This window comes from Drosophila novamexicana, unplaced genomic scaffold (assembly GCF_003285875.2).
Source record: "Drosophila novamexicana strain 15010-1031.04,08,12 unplaced genomic scaffold, DnovRS2.1 tig00000858-arrow-arrow-pilon, whole genome shotgun sequence".
In the NCBI taxonomy this organism is placed as follows: domain Eukaryota; kingdom Metazoa; phylum Arthropoda; class Insecta; order Diptera; family Drosophilidae; genus Drosophila; species Drosophila novamexicana.
In genome coordinates this window covers 1-22,681 of record NW_020824829.1, presented here as the reverse complement: position 1 = coordinate 22,681, position 22,681 = coordinate 1, and the positions used below count along the sequence as shown (strand labels likewise).

The window sequence follows — 22,681 nt, the reverse complement described above, 5'->3', positions numbered from 1 at the left end:
ATGCTAATTCAAAGCTGACGTAATCCACATTGAGCCCTTTGAGATTTGAAAAAATGATGAGAGTGGTAAATGTTGCAGGTGGAAATGTATAATAAAGCATGTCTTAACATCGTTATGGTAGTGTACATTGAGCATTCAGACTTAAAACGAATTTTGATTTTTAGCCGATCACATACATAAATAACTGTGGAGTTTAACATCTGTAAGCCTATCGACAAGTAATCGGTTCTTTGGCGAGCAACTGAATCCATTACATTGATTATTGGAACAAATACAATAATTGTATTTATATTGTCTTCAAATCGACCATTTGTTCAGTTGTGTTTTTCAGCCTCATTCAATCTGTTTAAATAAACGAGGTGACAGACATTCAGTTCAATTTTATATGTGGTAATCGAACTTTTAGTTCATAAAATACACTGTTGTACTCAAATGGTGTTGTTAGGGATATGTGGTCACATAACAATGGAGCTATTCACGATTATTCGCATTTTCCCAAACATATATAGCTAAAACAAATTATAATTATTAAAATAAACAAAAAAAAAAATGCATAAGCAAGTTATTTAGTAGCAATTAATATTTTTCCTGAATATTATTCTATCGCTGTTAACTAACAGTGGATCAAAATGTTATGTTGTGTCGCTGTACAACCGTGTGTATGGGCTACAGATAAACAACTGTAACCTCATCGCCAACATGCAGTTGTAAATTTTGTCATTTAAATTGAATTTTGAATACTTTTTCGGAAGGTATTAAAAGTGCCAACAGAACTTGTGGATATTAAGTGAAGCTGTAGACAAAGTGAATTTGATTAATTTTTGTAAATGCGCAGTGCTCGCAGTTCAACGGTATAAAACTTACTGCCATAACTGCTGTTCGTGCAGACAAAAAAGCAGCCATAAGATTTTCCTTTTTTTGTTTTGAGTTGTGCGCGCACACACAATCAAAACACAAAAACCAACTGATACTTTACAAAGGAACAGCAAAAGAGTAATGGATACCACTGCAAGCGCCGGAGTGGGTAAGTGGCTGAGTCCCCTTAAAAGAATTTGTCATATTTTAAATTGAATTTCCAACCTCCTACGGTCGGTACGCTACAGCGCGTGTATGTCAGTTGGACAGACGGCCTATATACATACGTATGCTGGCGCGCAAATTGTTGAGCTAAAGAAATGCTGCGGCCGCACGCCATATACGCAGTCGTAGGTTTCCATTAGTTTCAACATATTTGGCCACCAATGTTGAATAATATAAGTTACATATTGGGTCGCAATAGCAAACAATTTGTTTAAATACAGTGAATAGTGCTTTTTAACAAAGTGAAACATCCCAAAATACCCCATCTGTAATCTGGCAACTCTGAGGCATGTGCTAGTGTGTGTTTCTGCCGATACAGGTACAGTCTGTGGGGAGATTTGCTTGCAATTCGACCATTGCAAACAATTAATATTTACGCTTCCGATTTGTTTCATTTTATATTACGACGGGAAACGTTGGCTTAGAGTGCGCGTAGACATGTCATTAAATTTTGTATAAAAATTTAGGCACTCATAAATTACTGAAATAATTTAAACAAACTTGCCACCCCGCACAACCTTACTGCTGTTACGTTTTTGAGTGGCAACACTTAAATGACCCGATCTGGCAGCGCCGCTGAGCAGCACATTTTAAGGTTTACGCAATTTTCTTCAATTCTTCCCAGTTATTAAAATTGAAAAAGCTACATAGCCGTTCATATTCGTTGTAAGTAATTTAATAGTTATGAGTTACATGATCCGCCAATAAAGTAATTTGAAATTAAAATATAATAGGCAATCCCAAAGTATAACGAAAATAATGTCGCAAGCATTTGCGTTTGCCGTCTGCCGGACCGGAGTTACATTACGCTGCAGCCGGCGTGCCTTGTCCACGGCGAGATTGCTACGCAGTGTGGCACGCCCACGTCTTGCCACTAGTACAGCATTTACCAAGAGTTTCCAGGCTGGCAATTGTCCCCCTACTACTACGGGCAATCTGCAACAATATGTGCGCGAGTACGCAAATGAAAAAAAGGTGTTTGAGCGCACTAAGCCCCATTGTAATGTTGGCACCATCGGCCATGTGGATCATGGCAAGACTACACTGACGGCGGCTATAACGAAAGTACTAGCTGATAAGAAACTGGCGGAGAGCAAGAAATACAATGAGATTGACAATGCACCAGAAGAGAAAGCCCGTGGAATTACCATCAATGTGGCGCACGTTGAGTACCAGACGGAGAGCCGTCACTACGGTCACACAGATTGTCCCGGTCACGCTGATTACATTAAAAACATGATAACAGGCACCGCACAAATGGATGGCGCTATTTTGGTAGTGGCAGCTACAGATGGTGCTATGCCTCAGACCCGGGAGCATATGTTGCTTGCCAAACAAATTGGCATTGATCATATTGTGGTGTTTATTAACAAAGTCGATGCCGCCGACCAGGAAATGGTAGATCTTGTCGAAATGGAAATACGTGAACTGCTGACTGAAATGGGCTACGATGGCGATAAAATTCCTGTAGTAAAGGGTTCAGCATTGTGCGCTCTGGAGGACAAGAATCCCGAAATCGGTTCCGAGGCCATACTTAAATTGCTTGCAGAAGTAGATAGTTTTATTCCGACACCAGTGCGCGAGTTGGACAAACCATTCCTGTTGCCTGTGGAAAACGTGTATTCTATTCCTGGTCGCGGTACTGTTGTTACGGGACGTCTAGAGCGCGGTGTGGTCAAGAAGGGAATGGAATGCGAATTTGTGGGTTACAACAAGGTGCTAAAGTCCACGGTCACTGGCGTAGAGATGTTTCATCAGATTCTTGAGGAGGCGCAAGCTGGCGATCAGCTGGGTGCTTTAGTGCGTGGCGTAAAGCGTGATGATATCAAACGTGGAATGGTCATGTGCAAGCCCGGCAGCGTCAAAGCACTAGATCAGTTGGAAGCGCAAGTTTATATACTGTCCAAGGAGGAGGGTGGTCGCACCAAGCCCTTTATGTCGTTCATTCAGCTACAGATGTTTTCTCGCACTTGGGATTGTGCTGTTCAGGTGCAAATACCGGACAAGGAGATGGTTATGCCTGGCGAGGATACAAAACTAATATTGCGTCTGATACGTCCCATGGTATTGGAACAAGGTCAGCGTTTTACGCTTCGTGATGGCAATCTAACCTTAGGCACAGGCGTTGTAACCAATGTAATGCCTGCACTGACAGAAACTCAGCGTTCTGAGCTAACGGAGGGTAAAAAGGCGCGTGAGAAAAAGGTCGCTGCCAAAAAGTAATAACCTTGTATTCATCAGAAGCTTATTCTAAAAGTCAGTCGTAAATAAATAAACATATTTTTAATTTAATAACATTTTATACATATTGAGTTAGTTGTTTTGATGCGTTTAATATTTAAAATCATAGGTCAACAATTAATAAAACGAAAAATTATAAACTTCCACCTACACCAAACAATATGGACTTGCAAGTAATTTCAGTCAATGGTTTGTTGTCTTATTTATGCAACTGTAACATCGGAATTTATGCTCAACACCCTTAGAATTATGGTAAGCTCTGCTTAGGTTTATATAATTTCTAGCCACAAGCTTATGTCTACTGAGTGAATAGTTTGGGAAATTTTGAAGATCAAACCAATTAATTTTTTCGCAAATCGACTATCGATAATAGCAGTTAGCAGCACTGGTGTCAGCGCGACCAGTGTTGGTCAATACGGTGTTCCAACCGCTACGCAGCTGATGTTCGTGATAGAAGTTTTTGAAATTGAATTGAAAAAAGTTGATTGTCTGCAAATATGTTTGCTAACCGTTTGTCTGACCTTTCGGGTACATTTGAATATTGATTGTTTATTATAAAGTTAAGTAGTATCATGTTAATTTGCTTATCATCCACAGACGAACTAGGGGATACCACGCCATTGCCTGAACTTACCCTATATGATTTGCTGGAGTCGCCAGCAACGTCTAAAGAGCAAAACATGGATGTTGCTGGTAATAGTGGTAATGGCGACAAAGATAGCGAAGACCAGTACGCTGGAAAAAAATTGGCGTCAACCTCATCAGGCGAACTGTTGAATAATCCGGGGCCAAAGAAGACTCCAATTGTGCGAATACTGGAGAACAAACGCCTGACAGCGCCTATGGGCACAGCCTTAAAAAATATGCTAGGTGGTTCTGTTAGGGTAGTAACAGCTCCAACAAAAACGACGCAAACGATGGACGTTAAAATCCTAAACAAGCTGCAGACGAAGCCCTTAAATGCTTTTGGCAACGCGGCTGTTAAAATCGGGAGCACCACAATAGCAGCACCATCAGGCTCAATCCCACCGCTAACAACCCAGATGCCCAAAAATATAGGCGGTGTCACTATGACGCAAATTAAAACAGCTGATGGCAAAGTGCTTTATCTACATAAGTCATTGCCCGTATCAGGGGGAAGCACGGCAAAGTTGCCAGTGAATGCCACATCTCGCTTGGTGAGCCAATCTATTATTTCTAAAGGTGTTACTCTAAGTGGCACAGTCCCAATCAAGAGCACCGCGCCGAGCTCGTCAATAACAGTCAGAGGCTTAACGGCCATAGGAGCGACTAAAACAACACCAGCAACATTATCAAATCCCTTAACAACAATAACAACTTCACAAACATCGGGTTTGGTAAAAAGTCCATCATCAGCTGAACCTGCATCTGTGGCAGGGTCTTCTAAGATGCCAATACAAGTGGTGCGCACCGCCGAAGGTAAAATAATTAAGCTAAATCAAGGAGCTCCCTCTGTGCTTCTTAATTCCAAGTCAACACCGTTGGCTGTAAGAGCTTCAGCTAGTACTGCACCAGCAATACCAACGGCTGTTTTAAGCAACAGTAGCAGTAGGCTAATAAACAAGCCTTCTACGCAAGTGATCATAAAGGGACCGCTGAAGCAGCTACCGGCAGGCTCATCACTTAAGCCTGTCAACAACAATACAGGCAGCGGCAGTATTGCAACTAGCAGCGTTAACACCAGTAGCAGCACAGCATCAGTAACAACAGGGGCAACAATGCCATCCGGTAAAATGCTGGTTCAAAGCTCTACGGGCAAACAAATTGTTGTGGCCAGTAAAAACATTATTAAGCTATCGCCGAAGCCATCCGGAAATGCAACGACCAATACAAATACCAATACCACGCCTAGCGGTCTGCATGCCATTCAATTATCAGGAAAAAGCGGTGTGCAGTATGTGCGCGTTTTACCCAACAATAACACTGAGCCGACAACTAGTCCACAGAAGGTATCACTCGGGCGTCCACGCACGAGCAGCAACAGCAACAACAACTCAACTGTATCTGTCAGCAACACCAGCAAAATAGTTATGAAAACAATGGGAGGTAGCATCGTGCCGCTACCGTCCATGCAAACTTTGGTGCCCAGGGTGAGTAGAGTCCAACCGGATACTTTGATTTTTACTATTTGTAATATTTGCTTTCCCAACTAAGTAGTTGCACCAATTCTAATAATATAATATGTATATATAAAATATATATATTATATATATGCTGATAAACCTTCACAAAAATCTAGAAATATAAATTATACTTTTTTTTTCAACGGAGTGCATAAACTATTTTCTACAGTTTTTTGACATTTTAAAATTGAATTACAGCGAGCACCTGGCGCGACTTCTAACTCAGTACACGCTAAGACCCCAAACAACAGCAATAATTTGGAGGCCACACGCAAGCATCGCCTATCCGATATAAATTTGCAAATAAAGCATTTGACAAACGATAGCACTGGCGAAACTGGAGGACCGGACGCAAAAAAGGCACGGTATGTTATTGCCATGCCCCACACTTCGACGGCATCAGCTACGACGTCAACGACAACAACGCCAGCGTCCCAAAAACATATGCAGAAGTTGACAGGAACGCGGCCACCACAAATGCAACGTGTTACGGTGCAGGGCGCCAAGGTTGCAGACCAAGGACGAAAGGTCTACAATCTGGTGACAAAAAGCGACGCCAATGGCGTCAAGTATATGATCTGTAACAAGGGAGGCGAGGGAAAACCACGCACAGTCTTCAACACCACAATGCGACGTGGCTATACGCTTGCCGAATCAAAGCTGCGTCGTCCTGTGACGCTTACTCAGCAGCAGATGCGCTTCAAGCAAATGAAACTGCAGCAGCAGAGACAGATTGTTGCGCAGGCCAAGTTGCGACAACAACACCTACAGAAACAGCAGCTGTCTAACCAAGCAAAACAACAACAACAACAGCAGCAGCAAATAGTAAAGTCTAAATCAACGCAGGATAATAAATCAACTGTGCCGGCCAAGCCACTATTTGATATACTAAAGCCGCCGCCAACACCGGCTCCTGCAGCAGCAGCTGCAGCACTTGATGCACTAGGCGGATCCCGAAGAAAACATTGCAACTGTAGCAAATCTCAATGCTTGAAACTTTACTGTGACTGCTTTGCCAATGGTGAATTTTGTCAGGATTGCACCTGTAAGGATTGCTTCAACAACCTGGATTATGAGGTCAAGCGAGAGCGAGCCATACGAAGCTGCTTGGAGCGGAATCCCAGTGCATTCAAGTAAGTAACTAAGAAAAATATAAAAAAAAGCAAAATGTTATATTCCTCATTATTCTCTCGCAAACAGACCCAAAATTACGGCACCCAATTCCGGTGACATGCGATTACACAACAAGGGCTGCAATTGCAAACGGTCTGGGTGTCTAAAAAACTACTGCGAATGCTATGAAGCCAAAATACCCTGCTCTGCCATGTGTAAATGCGTAGGTACGTATGTGACAATCTATAAGGCTAAGCCAACATGTACTACACATTTCATAACAAAATTAAAGTACTCGACAAGGATATAAATATATAAGCTAATTTTGTTTAAAATTTCAAGGATGTCGTAATATGGAGGATCGTCCCGATGTTGATATGGACTCTATGGACAGCCTGGCTGATGTGAAATTACCATCAAATAAAATGAAAGAACTAAACGGAACATATCTACAGGACAACCGCTCGAATGTCTATCTAACAGACGATGTGATAGAAGCGACTATAATGTGTATGATATCGCGGATTGTTATGCATGAAAAGCAAAATTTACCAATAGAGGATACGGAACGTGAGGTAATGGAGGAGTTGGGCGAAAGCTTAAACCAAATTATTACCTTTGCCAAGGAGAAGAACGATACATTTCATATGGACGATACCAAGACGATGGCTTAAAAATAGAGCTTGAAATCTATTTATATTACATTTTAAAGCTTCTCAATTTTCAGTCTTGATGCACATACTATATTATTTTTTAAGTTCAAAGCGATCTGACCTGTTTATTTTTTCCATTTTTAATGTCTCTTAAATAAGCTTTTCAAAAGTTGACCTTAAAGTGTAAAGTGCAAATAAATTATTAACTTTATGCAATTGCATGTAAATAGCATTTACAATAGCAGTAGCAAATATAAGAACAACTCTATCTTATGGTATCGTTTTTAAACGCTTTATGCAAATAACACCCAATATATCGTGTATGTAAATAAATTTAAATTCAATAAAGCAGTAATTTCAATTATTTAAACTTGCATAGAACTTGTATGTTAACGTTTTACTCCGAGGATCTTCCTTTACGGTTTGCAATTCTCCAACGCGCCTTCGAATCTGCGAACGTTGCGGAAACTCTAAAGTTTGTATCTAAGAGTCTGATATCCTTGATTAAAACAGTCTCTTATTATTTAGGGTGAGCTTATATAGTAAAGCCGATGGATATTAAGTTAGATTCTTTTTTTTTATATTTTATTAATAAATTGAGTAAATACATTTAAGACTATTCAAACATAATTAACACTAAAATACAATAAACTACCATTTTAGAATTCTAGATGATGGGCGCAAAAACAATTTCAAAACATAAGAATAAAGTTTTTAGAAACAATTTAAAAAAATAGTTCGACCATTTGAAATTCTACATAAACTCCGATGATGGTCTTAATCTAATAATACGATTGCGAAGTGAATATGCCCTTGACGCATTCCCATCTCCTTCCTCAGTTGCTGCATTTACGGAATTCTCTAGCTGACCGTTTTGAAGCGAGGGTCTTTCTGGGGTCATGTCCTCTTCACAGTCTTCCGTCTTGTTGCCAATGACAACCTCTTCTCCACTTATATTGCCTTCGTCGAAGGTGAACTGAAAACGACGCACTTTTTTCTTGGCGCTAAATATAACACCGTGGGCACCAGGCTCACGTTTTTTGGTTCCAGGCGTTTTTAAAATGGACATGGGCTGCTCAGAACGTGGCGTCAACTGCTGACGAGATACTTGCTCCGCTGCGCCCATAATCGCAGATTTCAATAAACTATTACCACCAATAGATGGACGATTATCGGTGTCACGTGATACACGAAGCACGGTTCGTGCCGGCGAGAAGGATTTGCGGTCGCGAACCACAATAAAACGATGCTGAGACTGACGCTTCGGAGTAACGTTTGGCTGGCTGCTTTTCTCGCTGATTTCGCCAGATACCTGATTTATTCGCTTGGCTGCATAAGCCTTTCGCAAAAAGCTTTTTAATTCGCTGCTTGGTTTAGCGGTTTGTTTCCGTTTTGTTTTAAGACCCACTTTTGACTTGGTTTTGGGCACTGCCTCCGCATCTGGATCCTGCCAATCGTTGGCTTTCAGGTGCAGCAAACGATCAAACCGTTTGTCTACATTTTCGCTCTGTAAACGCAACATATCCCACCAACCCTCTAAATCTTCGACGAACACAGGTTTAGAAGCCTCACTGCCATCATTGGGAGGCAAACCAATGCCGGTAGCACCTGCTTCACAGCGATCAATTAGACTCTTAAACTGCATTAGTTTCTTGCTGGTAAGCAGCTTTGTTTGTCCAATAGCCGCATCTATCATGTCCTTTGCCCCATTCTCCAAAAGTCGCGCTTCATTTTGGTTGTTATATAAGTGCCATTCAGCACAAAGCGAATGGAGGCGCCTAATTTCATTATCCAGTTGCATTCGGAAGTATTGTACAGAGCTTAGTGTGCTACGCAAAGCAACGGGCGTTTCTGGTTTTTTCTCACTTGGACTCTGTATGAGAGTATTGTTGGAATTGTCACGCTGCATTCGAGTGCTCTCTTTTCCACGTGACACGGTCACAAAAGGACTTAGGTAAATTGATTGTCTTGGTTGTGTACGTATCGGGGACTTCGCCAACATCGTCACGTCAGCTAAAATTATATAAGTACGATAATTGCCATTATTAAAATGTATGAAATCGAAAAAAGCCCACTTACCCTCTACTGCCGGCAACGTCTGTTGCGAATCCTTTAGTGTCGGTGACCCTGTCAACAGTCTTTCAGCAACAGACACTGTTTCTTTGGACTCATTGCTTACTGCCACAGGACTTATGTTGGTCGTCTTTCCGTGGGTCTTCAACAAATTGTCGCTATTTTTATTGGAATTGCATTCAGTAGATGTCGCCGCTGCCTTTAATAAATGTTTATTGCTGACAATATAAAGTGACGTATCGGGGCTCTGCAAATCGCAATTTGCTTGCAGCAGGTTCAGCTTGGTAAATATTGCTTGTCTTTGCTTGCAGTTCAGGAGCGCCGGCTTTTTGGACTTCATGCGTGTCGAAAGCTGTGAAGAAATACTGTTTTTGGATTTGGTTTTGCATTGGGCTGCACCACCTCCTCCTCTGTTTCTGCTTGTTGCAGGTAATTCGAATGGCTGTGTCATCAAATTTTGCGGCCTTGGTGCGTTTTTAGCAGACCCCACCATATTTTGTTTAGCTGCTAGGGTTGTTGGTGGCTGTCGTTTAGGTTCGGCCTCTATTTGTGTCTTTTTTATCATAGGCTCAGTAGATGCTTGCTGTGACCTCGATTGTTGCTTCATTTCAACATTTTGAAGATTTCGGCCAATAGTGAAAGGCTTAACTGACTTTGCCGCAGGCTTTGATTTAACTCCAGCAGTGGACGCAACAAAAGACGAAGGTTTTTTCGTTGTGGCCACTTGAAAAGGTATGTGCTTAGCTTTGGACTTAACTGCACTAGTAGCAGCATTATCCAAAGTTTTTTTTGCAGCCGGCATTTGCATAGATATTGGACCCGTTGTTACCTTGGGAATATCTGGAAGTTTTTTGTTTTTCGTTGAATTACAAACCGGCATCTCTGCTTTAGATTCAACATCATTCATTGAGCGACGTTTTTGATGCTTATCAGTGCGTGTCGGAGTCTTCGTCAACTTTCTCATGTCTTCTTTAATTAAATAAGTAAGTGATGATTACCAATTATTAATATTTTTGAAATCGACATAAAGCCCACTTACCCTCTACTGCCGACTCCTTCAGTGTCGGCGACGACGCCAACAATTGTCGTTTAGCAACAGACACTATCCCATTGGACCTATCGCCAACTGCCACAGGACTTATATTGGTTATGTCTCCGTAGGTCTCCAATAAATTATCGCTATTTTTATTGGACTTGCGCTCAGTAGATGTCGCCATTGCCTTGAATAAATGCTTATTGCTGACAACATGAAGTGACGTATTGGGGGTCTGCAAATCGCACGTTTCTTGTAGCAAGTTTGGTTTGGTAAGTATTGCTTGTTTTTGCTTGCAGTTTAGGAACGCGGGCTTTTTGGACTTCATGCGTTGCGAGAGCTGCGAGGAAAGACTATTTTTATCTGTGGCTTTGCATTGGGCTGCACCACCTCTTGCCCTGTTTCTGATTGTTGTCAATTTCGGCGACCTTGATGCGTTTTTAACGGACCCTACCATCATTTTTTTAACTCCAAGGGTCGTCGGTGGCTTTTGTTTTGGGTCAACCCCTTTTTGTGCCTTTTTTATTATGGGTTCAGTGGCTGCTTGCAGAGACTTCGCCGTCTGCTTCAGATTCCCTGCTTGATTATCAGATGCAGTTAATGGCGGCTTCGCCGAACCATTCGGTACAGCTGTTTGTGGCTTTATTCTAGCATTTCTGTCAGTAGCTAGAAGCTTAACAGCACTTGCCACAGTCTTCGAAGTACCCGCAGATGTAGACGTAATAGGAGGTTTTGTCGCTGTGGGCATAGGTGCAAAATCCAAGGGTTTCTTAGCGGCCGGCAATTGCAAAGATATTGGAGCCGTCATCTCTGGTTTGGAATCCAAAACATATAGTGAGCGTCTTTTTTCTGCGCATCTACTTCAGCATTTAAATCTGTTTGCGCTTCCTTTTCTTCCTTTTTTTTCTTCTGCCTTTCAGCTTCCTTCCATTCCTTCCACCCGAGAAAGCGTTGCAAGTAATGCCCCTGGCGCTTTGTTATCTTATTGACAGAAGTTCTATTCGCCGGGAGTACATTTTCTTGCTCGTTTTGTGCTGCAGTCGTCGGTAGGCTGTTCAGTTGCAGCTCATTTTCTTTTAATGTTTTTGACGAAGTAGGACTGATATCTTTTATGCGATTGGTTTGATAAAGTCCGCCGCTTAAATTGGTTTGCACGACGCTTTGACGTTCCCGGTTAATTTCAATATGGTTGTGCGGACTTAGTACTCTCGATTGCATCTTGAATATGCTTTTGCGACTTTCAATTTATTGTAGACAATATCACTGCAATTTTATTTTCGTATAAATTTTTACAGTTACGTTTTAAAAATCAAGTGTATCAAAATTAAAAAACTACAGTTTCTAATGTCAATTACAGTTCTATTAGAGCGGTCGCTTGGGGTAACGATATTGCCACATTGCGCGATTCGGTGTGACCACTCTAATGAAAAACAAAAATACATTCTTAAATACTAAATGTTTAAAAAGGTGTGCATTTACAATTTTTCCAGTAATACTTTTTTTATCATAAAAAAATATGTTTAAATTACAGCGGTTCTGTATCAGCAATAATAAAATTAATGAGTTACTTTAATAATTTACAACGAGAAAATAGCAACAAAAATTCGCAATATTTCATGAGTGTGTGGCTTCAATTGAGTGCAAGTGTGTGTGTCTAGAGGGGTTAAAAAAAATAAACAACAACAACTTAAGCGATGAGCACAGCGGCATTGCCAGCAGAAACTACACGCCCTGCTTTTCAACAAAATTACTTTTATTTTTATACAATGCCACTGACGACTGATGATCACAAGATTATTTATAAATTGTGCGATATATATGTAGATCATTAGCTTATCATTTATATTTAACAAGGCGGTGTTATTGGTATTCCGTAAAGTACACGCTGCTGGCAACGCTATGCAAGCTCAATTCCTCTCGTTTTCTTTCTATCTTTCTCACACACGAATACATATGTATATGCCCGTCATTCTCAGTTGTTTCGTCGCGAGTGCCGCTATCACTTCGTGTTTGTTTCTCTGTTGCTGGCCTGGCTGCGGCTCCGTCATCGTCGTCGGTGTATTTTTAATCACTTTTCTCGCTGTCTATGGCTTTGAAAATATTGTACTAATTTGGAGACGTGCAATCGAATATATGAGTTATTGTTTATATAATAAGTTTCGTTGTGTTGATTTTAAATGCAGATGTGAATATAAACGAGTAAATCATAGCATTTTTCATAAAAATAGCTAAGAGAGTAAGCACCCAACAACAATTGCATATATGCATGGGAGTATATATATATATGTATGTATGTGTAAGCAACAAGGCTGATTAAGAAAAGTAAATCAACTAAAAGTTCAAGTTAAAAGTTAAACAAATTGTACTTAGAAGCGCAACAATTTAAAAACAAACCACCCTCTACAAAATGGAAGCAATTGCCAAACATGATTTCTCTGCTACTGCCGATGATGAACTTAGTTTCCGTAAAACTCAAATTCTAAAGGTAAGAAAAAGTACAACAAATTCACTATGATTTACATTTTGTACATCTCTGTAACAGCTTACAGGTCTACAGTCTAATAGATGACTGTCAGCATATACTGCAATTATTGCCGTCGAGTTCATTTTATACTTTTTTCATACAACTTGATTCATATGTGCTTGCATTATTTGTTGCCTGAGTTGCGGTCGGTTCCCATGTTAACCCAAATTCCTTTCCAGAGTCTGATGTATAAGTTGCAAAGGACTCCAGAGTGTTTGCAAGTGGATCAAAAGCGCATCTCGCAAGAGCAAATGCATATGTATGTGTAACAGCAGAGAATACTTGCAACAATATGTGTTAACTTAGCTATATTTCGGATCGGCCGCGCTCCTTATACAAACTTTGTTGTTAGTCAGCTATTGAATCCGTGCGAAACCCTATGGGAACAATAAACATACATTGAATGTAAATTAGAATAAATAATACATATTTGATTATCCACATTTGTAAAGTAGAATTGTTAGATCCGGTCGGTTTGTGATGTTAAGCTTTGAAGAGCAAAAGGAGCACAGAACAATTGGCGATTATCTGCAAAAACGCTTTTCTTTTTTTTTTGTGTATATACTCTTATATTCGTCTCAGCTGGAGACAGAGCCCCAGACCCCAAATTATGATGAAGAATCTGGTTTTCTTCCCATTGCACTATTGTCTTGGTGTGCGCTTGGCATGCCTGGGGCCCCTTTAAGCAATTGGTTCTCTTTGTTTTGGCAGGCGAAATTTCAGGTTTTTAGTTAGTTTTCAGGCGGTGTAAGCTGCTGCTGCGGGACTGCTGCGTTCATGTTGTTATTGTTTACTGTCTATCCGCTCTTGTCGTAGGTTAGTCACCAAGCGTGCCAGTGTTTTATTTTAGTCTTGTAGGGTCGCTTTTGGGTTGTTCATGTTGATTGATGATGTCAATGACTTGGACTACGCTTTATCAAACAGCTGCCGTTTCTGGTTATCAAAGGCTTATCAGTTTCACTCAATCCAGATTAAACAACTAAGCGAGCACCTTATCAGTAATTTCAATATGCTGGCAACTCGATTGAAGCTTCAATGATACCAAGATCACTTCTCCACGTTTTAATAAGCTAGTAAAATGATGCGTGGAAACGTAAATAACACAAAATGATCAAATATGGTTTATACATAAACCATCGATCTGGCATCAATTATTATGTATTTTCTTTGAAAGAGACAAATATTTGGAAAATTAAACATTGTCCAAAACTATCTTTTCCAAGGAACATGACGTATAATGCTGCAGTCATGAAGCAAGTTTATACTCTGAAACAAATTTGGGTGATGTTTTAATAAATAAAACAAATACCTAAAAATAAACCAAACTATACTTCGCTTGTTTGAGAAAAAGCGAATTCGCCAATGATTGAGCATATGAAAATATTGCTGCTGCCAACTAGCTAACTGAACATATTTAATCAAAACAACACCATTGACCGCAGAACGCATACGTATTTAGTTTTTATAATCTCAAAAAAGTGACAATACGAAACACAAATTTTATATACTCAAAATAAACGGAAAACTTAGAATCCTATTTGAGTTTATATCTTTTTAGCATTTTACCATAAAGAATCCGGCGTATCTGTAAATTACACACATAACAAAAATTAAAGCCATTTTATATTTAGCCAGTTTTCCGTCTCTAGATGTGCTTTTTATGCTAAAGATTAGGTTGTATTTTTGACATGGCTTAGATATTTGCATGAACTACCTAAGCTAGAAAAGTTCGAAGAAGGTAAACAGATGAAACACGACGGAGTCTACATGCATTAGTAAACGAATACTATTACTCATTTATTAGCATTGCCTCCGGAATATGACTCACAGTTCGCTGTTGAGACGGTAATCATCCCATTTTTAAAAAGCTTTACGCCCTTTAATTCAACACTTTTCCCAATGTTTTTATATTGCAAACCATAATTAAGCATGTTTTATTTGCAGATATTAAATATGGAGGACGACTCAAATTGGTACCGCGCCGAGTTGGATGGGAAAGAAGGGCTTATACCCAGTAATTATATAGAAATGAAAAATCACGAGTGAGTAACAATGAAAATTAATCTGCACATTTTAAAGTATCGTTGTAATAATCTAATAATATATTCAAGCTGGTACTATGGACGCATAACACGTGCCGATGCGGAGAAGCTGCTGTCAAATAAACATGAAGGCGCCTTTTTGATACGCATCAGCGAATCTAGTCCCGGCGATTTCTCCTTATCCGTCAAGTATGTAACGTTAATTGATCACTCAATGATTACTATAATATTCTTGTATGGTTTTTCAGATGTCCTGATGGGGTCCAGCATTTTAAAGTACTACGGGACGCACAGAGCAAATTTTTTCTCTGGGTTGTCAAGTTCAATTCCCTCAACGAATTGGTCGAATATCATCGAACGGCGAGCGTATCGCGATCACAGGACGTAAAATTACGTGATATGATACCTGAAGAGGTATATTATATTGAACGAAGGCCATGCAACAGATGTTTTTATACAAATACAAATCTCGAAATATGCTGTTCCTTTGCAGATGCTCGTTCAGGCGCTATACGATTTTGTGCCACAGGAATCTGGTGAATTGGACTTTAGACGCGGAGATGTCATCACCGTTACAGATCGTTCTGATGAGAATTGGTGGAACGGCGAGATCGGCAATAGGAAAGGCATTTTTCCAGCAACCTATGTGACGCCATATCATTCATAATATTGTTCACCCCAACACACACATACATAAGCATAAAACATAATTCACACCCTATACTATGAAATACCAATTTTAAATACATATTATTATATGTACTGTTCAATAATACGACATGAGCATTGCATATAGAAACATATTGTATAAACTGTAAGCATAACAGCCGAATGCATTTTTTACGTCATTGACAAGCAGTTGCAGCCATATTCTAAATTAATGCAATATTACAAGAAAAGAAAAATTCAACTGACAACTAAATCCTCTTGTATGGTGAATATATTATACATCGCACTATATTATTAATGTAACAATTTTTGATATATATACAAATATATATATATAATATATATTTTTATTTAAGTCCAATCACATGTAGCTTTCCACGTACACCACTCTAAATGTGCTATTTATTTTGTGTGCGTGTATGTGTGTGAGAAGAGAAAATTTTATGATAATTAACTATATTATAAAAAAAATTACCAATAACACTCTACACAAACTACCGCTTATTCGACAAAAATATTTAATAATAAAACTATGACAACAACTTTTGCCTAAATGTCTCAAAGCGAAGACAAATAAAATTATTATCCTAATTAACAGTCAAGTATAATATATTTACATATATGTAATATAAAATATATATATTTAACAGTCGATGCGATGTTAAGCATACATTTATACTGAGTTTCAATTGTACGATGCGCCTATAATCAAATTATGTAAAATTTGTTTTCTCATATAAGATTTTTGTGTGATTGACATTCAGTTGCTGGCATTTTATAAACTTTTGCAACCTTTCGAAAAAATATTACTTATTTGCTATTGATATACATTGCGTTTAAATGAAAACATACTATTATATATTAATTTTTGTTTTGCATAAGCGCCTTTTGTTGTCATAATAATTCACCGACAAGTAGTTGCACACTTCTAAATTACGTACATTATGCATTACAATAAATACGAAGTTGCCAATATCAGTAATTACACCGAAAAACAATATTTTTATATGTATTTCCTAACATACACGAAAATTAAACGAAAAACGAAGATGCCTCATAAAAATTGTCAAAATTTATTTAATAGCTATAATTATGCATGCACAGTTCCATCGGCCGCTGGCTTATATGATAAATATTTTGCCTAGTGTAAACATAACTAAGCGTGGCAAATGTGAAATGGTTAGAATCGGATTATTCAATTAGTTAGATTTAAAAATCTATTACAAATCATAAGTATACATATATATATTTGTGGAAATAATTAGTGTGCGCACTGATCTATTTAATTAAAAGCTGATTGCGTTTTCATTTGTTTGAATTTAAATTTGATCGAAATATCTTTTGAAAAAAAAGTTTATACTTGAACCTAGTACTTTGCGACCGATGATAGCTTTAAAGCAGAGACTTGTTGACGTGCAAACAGGCGGACATGGGTAGATCGACTCGGCAGTTGATGCTGGTCAGGAATATAAATACCTATTGGTTCGGAGACGTCTTCTTTTATGCGTTGCACATTCCATCTACAAGGGTATAAAGAGCAGACCTAGTTGAGAATTTATTTTTTGTGATTAGAAATTAAAAGATTACGAAAGAAAACTGTATGAAAAAACCTCTTAACCTAATATTTATTTTTGTATCCGAAATAACCGGAGATTTAGTATTGCCAACTAAAATGTAATGTATAGAAAGTTACTGAGAATATCATGGAAAGATAAAAGATGGAAGCATAGCAAAAACAATAAATTCGGAAAACGATATTTTGCATTTTTAACACAAAACCACTTTTCTTAAGTAATCAAATTTTTTTAGTTTGTGTCATAAAATTCATAATAATCAAATAAATTTTACTTGGTATTTTTTTGGAAAATATAGTATATTTTCTGTATAGATGTACGGTCACATTGCACTCGTAGCGACGACGGAAAGCATGTCAGGCGAGTTCTTACGCGGACGACAGTTAAATAATTTACTATATATATATATATAGAGAGAGAGAGAGAACAAAAGAACACGTACGAAAATACAAAAATCTTTGAAATTAAAAAGCTGAGTTATTCCGGTGTATTGTGTAAAAGAAGACCATTGTCAAGCCTTTGAGATTGAGTGTTATATGTGACTTATCAAGAAAAATTTTGACACACGGCACACACACACACAATCGCTTCATAGACAGACGTAGTACATATATGCAAGCGAGTGAAAATTGCAAGTAACAAGCAGGTGTGTGTGTGAGTGTGTGTGTGTGTGCAAATGCTCTTTCGATAATTTACGCGCCTTGTCACACAGTCAAACAAAATTGTTGGTTTCACCTTTGCCACCTGCTTAACAAAATGCCGATACTTGCCTATAAGGAACAGCGCATTCTCAGCCCCAGCAACTGCGCAAGCTAAGCGAACACAAATACTCGTGCTTCAGCGCAAGCCTGCTGGATCCTTTGCTACAGCCCTGGTGGAATTGGTTGGTCTCCCAAACGCCACTTTGGCTGGCACCTAATCTGATAACAATTGTCGGTCTAATACTCAACATTGTGACAACGCTGATATTAATTGGTAAGTGCTTATTATTTTTATTAAGCTTTCTATCAATTATGTACAAGTGCATAAGTGTGTATGTAAGTATGTTTGTTCGTACGAATCTTACAATCAACTGAGTAAAATAACCTTTTCTTTCTTTTCTATCATATTTTCACATATGTTTCGTTGCGTTCGTTATCGTAAATATTTCTACAAACATGTTTATAGACGGAATTTCATACATTCAATAGTTTTAAAGATGTATTATACAGTGTGCCTTAATGATCCCCCTTAGTCTGATTATTATAATCAATTTTTTTGTCGTCCATGAGATGGCTGTGGATACACTCAAAGGACAAATTTTCTTGTTATGCATGCATATAATCAATCGATTACTAAGCATTGAACATGTAATCATGTTATATGGTTAGTGGTATAATATATGTAGTATGTATGCAATTCTACATTCAATTTGGAAGTTTAGCATTAAGTACAATCATCTGAAATACAGATGACTCGTTTCCCCTAATGCGTGGCTTTACCTTATTATGCCGTAACTTGCATGGTTAGTTCCATTCGAAATTTCGACTCTGATAAGATATCAACGGATCGTCGAGGTCGCCGCTCATTTACTTTTAATATATCTTGTTTTTACTGCGTGAATTCAATAAATCAGGTGGTTCATTACAAATTAAATAAGTATGGAGTACTTATCATTGACTAGTTGTTGTTGAATACTATCCGTCTGCTTGCTTTAGATATTGCCTGACTTTTTGGCTTCGCATGTGCACAAAGTTCAATTGAATTAACCCCGAGTAAATTAATTTTCAAGTACATATTTTCATTATTCTTGCTTATGCAATTGATGAGTGCTTTGGATTGAATTAAATAAAAATTTGCATTTTAATTGATTCCCATTTTGCAAATAAACTACCCAGCCCTATTTTTGTCAATCTTATATTTTTATAAAGTATATTCCCAAATTAAATTTTTAACTTTATTTCTTTTTAAAGAGAATCTATAAAATTGGTTTGTGACTAAGAATTTCAGTCTTATTATTTTTTAACTATCCCATTCCAACCAACATTGGACATTCAAAATTCATTATAATGTTATTATTCACAATCAAACAAGTCTTAATAAAAACCAACTCTCTCTATAGTTGTCTTTATCTATACATTCACAATGACAATCTACAGTATTAGTCGTTGCTAATGTTTTAGTATGTGTAGTAAATGCGACTTATAAAGTGTATACATTAAAAGTTGCATTGAAAAATCGCAAGGCAGCTGTAAAATGTCAATTAAAATATAACTTACAATTTTTGAGAATTCAGCAATGTTGACATACCATTTGACCATTCAAAAAACTTAAAGTTTTGCTTTGGCTATCAGCTTTTTTTGTTTTTGCCGCCTAAAATAACACATTTCCAAGAGGCGGTGCCTTAGTTGATCTGTCGATCAGCCCTCGTATTATTTGGTTAGCAACACCTTCGACCCTATTTCAGACTCAAACTGCTTTTGAATGATCTGCGACCAATTGCATTTGACTTGTAATAGCCTATAAAAGTTTCTGATTGCTTCAGAGCTTCTCTTAATATTAGCTGTCTATGTCAAACCCGCTATTCTTTTCTTGTTAGAAGTTAAAAATTAAGCGTCTTTTAAAATAGACAGTGCACTTTAGATTTTCTAGGAATCGCGCTTAATGTGCCCTTCAAAAATAGCTAGAAAAAAAAAGTTATGCTTACTTCAATAAACCGTATTGAAATCATTTTTTTGAGCGTTATACTATGTGCATATGACCTACAAATATATTTTTTCTTACAGCTATAGTCCAATGGGTCGAGCCACCGCCACGTTGGACCTGCTTCCTCTGTGCTCTGGGTCTGTTCGTCTATCAAAGTCTAGACTCGATTGATGGCAAGCAGGCGCGACGTACCAACACGTCATCGCCGCTTGGCGAACTGTTTGATCATGGCTGTGATTCCATATCAACTATATTTGTGGCGCTTTCGGCGTGCATATCCTGTCAACTGGGTCACTATCCAAACTGGCTATTCTTTCAGGTAAGTCGCTTAACTTGAATTACTTAATGGATTTTTTAATTCGATATGTGTTATTTTCAGTGCTTTTGTGCCATTGCGTTGTTTTATTGCGCACACTGGCAGACGTATGTGTCTGGAACGATGCGCTTCGGCCGCATCGATGTAACTGAGGCTCAATTCTCCATCATGCTATACATTTGGTTTCGGCCGTGCTGGGGCCCGAGATTTGGCTGACGAAGGTAAGCCATCTGGGTGGATTGCCATGTTGCTCATATTTCCATCTTTATATAAATAATCCCCTTATAATATTGATTTCGTTTTAAATTGAGATTTTCAGAAGTTATATTTTAAATTTTAATTGCCTATTTTAGACTATAGAAACGCCTTTTATATTATTGCAAGTGTAATTTTTCAATTATTATAATTATTTCGTCATTTACTTATGTTCTAATAAGATAAATGCAAATAGCATCAATAGCTTGGCTTAAGTTCACAATGCATTAAGTTTACTAAATGCTTATTATATAAGTACCTAATATGTTTGAGACGTTAAGATAGAATGTTTATTTGTTTTTTGCGTTGTAAGCTCTTTGGTTCGATTTATTAAGTTTAGTATCATTGGGTTGCAAACAAAAAAAAGACAAATTCATTTCACAAACTTTAACGAAATTAAATGAGACTGCAATACATACATTAATATTAACTTTGTATTAGCTAGAGTTTAAAGAAAAGCTCTTGTTCCCATAAATAGCTTAAAGGTAATAATTCCAAACCACATTGTAATTGTCTCAACCTTTTACTTTATGTTGCATTCAAATGTGTGCCACTGCGCCACAAAACAAAACAATACAAAATGCCTAATCTACTAAAAACCAACAAATATTTAACACATACACACAATCGTATCCAATATACAAACACAGATTGGCATTGGCAATATTGAGCTTTGGTATGGTCCTGCTATAACGACCATTGTGTGTGGTGTAATCTCCTTAACCTATGTATTTTCCGTCGTTGTGGCCGGTGGTGTTGGAAAAAATGGCTCCACAGTTGCTGTAAGTCTGAAAAATACACACAAATATGTACAAAAATGTGCATAAAAACCAAATCAGATAAATGACTGCAACAAATTTTGGGGTTTTCTTTTACTATACGTACAAATATTATGAGCTACTGATTTTGACCATTTTATAATTTGTTTGTTTTGTACTAAAAGTGAAAGAGAGCCGTTTGACTTGACAAGTCTTCGAGTTCTGAAGATAGGCAGATGATTCAATTAAATTGTTTTTCCTAAGCTAAATTTTATAAAATAAATCGGTGATTTTGCTTACATATGTATGTATATAGTAATGCTATAAAATTTGTATGCCACTTATTTGGCAAACGATATCAGGAAGCTCCAATTATTTTGAAATAATTCACGTGTAAAACCCTAAAATATTGTATGCTGTCTGATGTTTATTTCAACCACAAACAGAAACAGGAAGACACATACAACAAAAATTATTTTGGCTCTCAATTCGAAAAATCTAAATTGAACATTAATTGCAATGCGGCTATTTCGTGGGAACGTGGTGTGGGTCCTTGTTTTCCTTTTTACCCCAATTGCTTGCCTTAACTTTCTACATTTATACTTATTATACACATATACATATTATAATTGTACCTTTGTTAATGTTTCCTAGTTTTAAAGCCGCTGTCTTGCTTCTTTGCCTCGTGCTTTAACTCATAACAAAACTTTAATATTGCTGACTCCTACTTGGCATGCTCTAATAATACTGTTGAATGCCTAAATTCAACAGAATGCGATATGCATAATTGATCTTTCTTTGTCACTTGTATGACCACAATTGTATTGTATATTTGTAGAAGTCCTGAATCATAAGTTTAAAACTATATGTATGTATCTATATACTGTTGGCTAAGGGATTTAGCTTTAATTAATTTAATGTATCTCAAAGAGTACGTAGCATTAAGTTAGATTGGCACTTTATATTGTGATGCTTGCGGTATCATTTTTTTGAAAACTATAGCTGAAAACTATCGGGGTTCGAATATAATTTTAATAATTGTGTTTTTTACTGAATTAAGCCTCGAGTTATGAACTCGGCAATCAAGCCTCCATTGTTTTAAGCTTACACTAATACTTCTTATGCCGCAAAAGTTCTAAGATTTAGGTTAACGATTTTTTAAATTTTCATGCAAATTGTTTGTTTTGTTTACTGTTATTGTTTTTGTTTTGTTCTGTGATCTCTTCTCATATACAATAGATGCCAATCGTGGGTTTCATGGAATTATACAATATTAGTATTTATCACTTTCGGTTATACGTTGAATATAATCAATTTTCTAAAAATGTTTATTGAAGGCGGCAGTGGCAAAAACGGCTCATCAGTTGCTGTAAGCATTGCTATCCATATACGAAACGCGACAAACGTTTTAAATCAAAATTGAATTTTCTAATCGTACTAAAGCATCTGTTGGATTAACCCATTAGTTTATTCCCACACATTGACATATACGGACACGGCTCTAACATTTAATCCATTTGC

General features: G+C 37.7%; 5 protein-coding genes and 1 long non-coding RNA gene across 12 annotated transcripts; 4 read left to right on the top strand and 2 right to left on the bottom strand.

Annotated features, from left to right (window-relative positions):
• Positions 1–950: 950 nt before the first annotated feature.
• Positions 951–7,582, top strand: LOC115764486 (protein lin-54 homolog). Of its 2 annotated transcripts, none has more exons than XM_030707574.1 (5): positions 951–1,024; positions 3,919–5,432; positions 5,664–6,598; positions 6,666–6,805; positions 6,921–7,582. In XM_030707574.1, exons 1-5 carry the CDS (start codon positions 997–999, stop codon positions 7,250–7,252), a joined length of 2,949 nt encoding a protein of 982 aa, XP_030563434.1. In that variant the 5' UTR covers positions 951–996; the 3' UTR covers positions 7,253–7,582. The 2 variants fall into 2 exon arrangements, with proteins under 2 accessions (XP_030563434.1, XP_030563433.1); XM_030707573.1 differs by lacking the exon at positions 951–1,024 and adding an exon at positions 3,768–3,849.
• Positions 1,516–3,405, top strand: LOC115764487 (elongation factor Tu, mitochondrial). Its single transcript, XM_030707575.1, has 2 exons — positions 1,516–1,746; positions 1,815–3,405. The coding sequence occupies exon 2, from the start codon at positions 1,840–1,842 to the stop codon at positions 3,301–3,303; it is 1,464 nt and encodes a 487-aa protein (XP_030563435.1). The 5' UTR covers positions 1,516–1,746; positions 1,815–1,839; the 3' UTR covers positions 3,304–3,405.
• A 270-nt stretch (positions 7,583–7,852) lies between the features above and the next one.
• Positions 7,853–11,180, bottom strand: LOC115764535 (guanylate kinase-associated protein mars). Of its 2 annotated transcripts, none has more exons than XM_030707643.1 (3): positions 10,344–11,180; positions 9,311–10,273; positions 7,853–9,244 (listed from the first exon to the last, which is right to left on the bottom strand). In XM_030707643.1, the coding sequence occupies exons 1-3, from the start codon at positions 11,143–11,145 to the stop codon at positions 7,986–7,988; spliced, it is 3,024 nt and encodes a 1,007-aa protein (XP_030563503.1). In that variant the 5' UTR covers positions 11,146–11,180; the 3' UTR covers positions 7,853–7,985. The 2 variants fall into 2 exon arrangements, with proteins under 2 accessions (XP_030563503.1, XP_030563504.1); XM_030707644.1 differs by having other exon boundaries at positions 9,311–10,270.
• Positions 11,181–12,365: 1,185 nt separating this feature from the next.
• On the bottom strand, positions 12,366–17,157 carry LOC115764477. 5 transcript variants are annotated; one of them, XR_004018027.1, is made up of 4 exons: positions 14,171–14,703; positions 13,853–13,931; positions 12,858–13,794; positions 12,366–12,443 (listed from the first exon to the last, which is right to left on the bottom strand). It is a non-coding gene; the product is annotated as an uncharacterized LOC115764477 (long non-coding RNA). The 5 variants fall into 5 exon arrangements; XR_004018029.1 differs by lacking the exons at positions 13,853–13,931; positions 14,171–14,703 and adding an exon at positions 17,049–17,157 and having other exon boundaries at positions 12,858–13,238; XR_004018025.1 differs by having other exon boundaries at positions 12,858–13,931.
• Positions 12,439–15,758, top strand: LOC115764475 (protein enhancer of sevenless 2B). The gene is made up of 5 exons (XM_030707542.1): positions 12,439–12,822; positions 14,806–14,903; positions 14,973–15,092; positions 15,152–15,317; positions 15,397–15,758. The coding sequence occupies exons 1-5, from the start codon at positions 12,745–12,747 to the stop codon at positions 15,568–15,570; spliced, it is 636 nt and encodes a 211-aa protein (XP_030563402.1). The 5' UTR covers positions 12,439–12,744; the 3' UTR covers positions 15,571–15,758.
• Positions 17,158–17,604: 447 nt separating the features above from the next.
• On the top strand, positions 17,605–21,244 carry LOC115764476 (choline/ethanolaminephosphotransferase 1-like). The gene is given in 6 exon segments (XM_030707543.1): positions 17,605–17,939; positions 17,942–18,121; positions 19,912–20,150; positions 20,211–20,313; positions 20,316–20,368; positions 21,053–21,244. Coding segments are annotated over 6 exon segments (789 nt in total). The 5' UTR covers positions 17,605–17,902; the 3' UTR covers positions 21,230–21,244.
• The last annotated feature ends 1,437 nt before the right edge of the window (positions 21,245–22,681 follow it).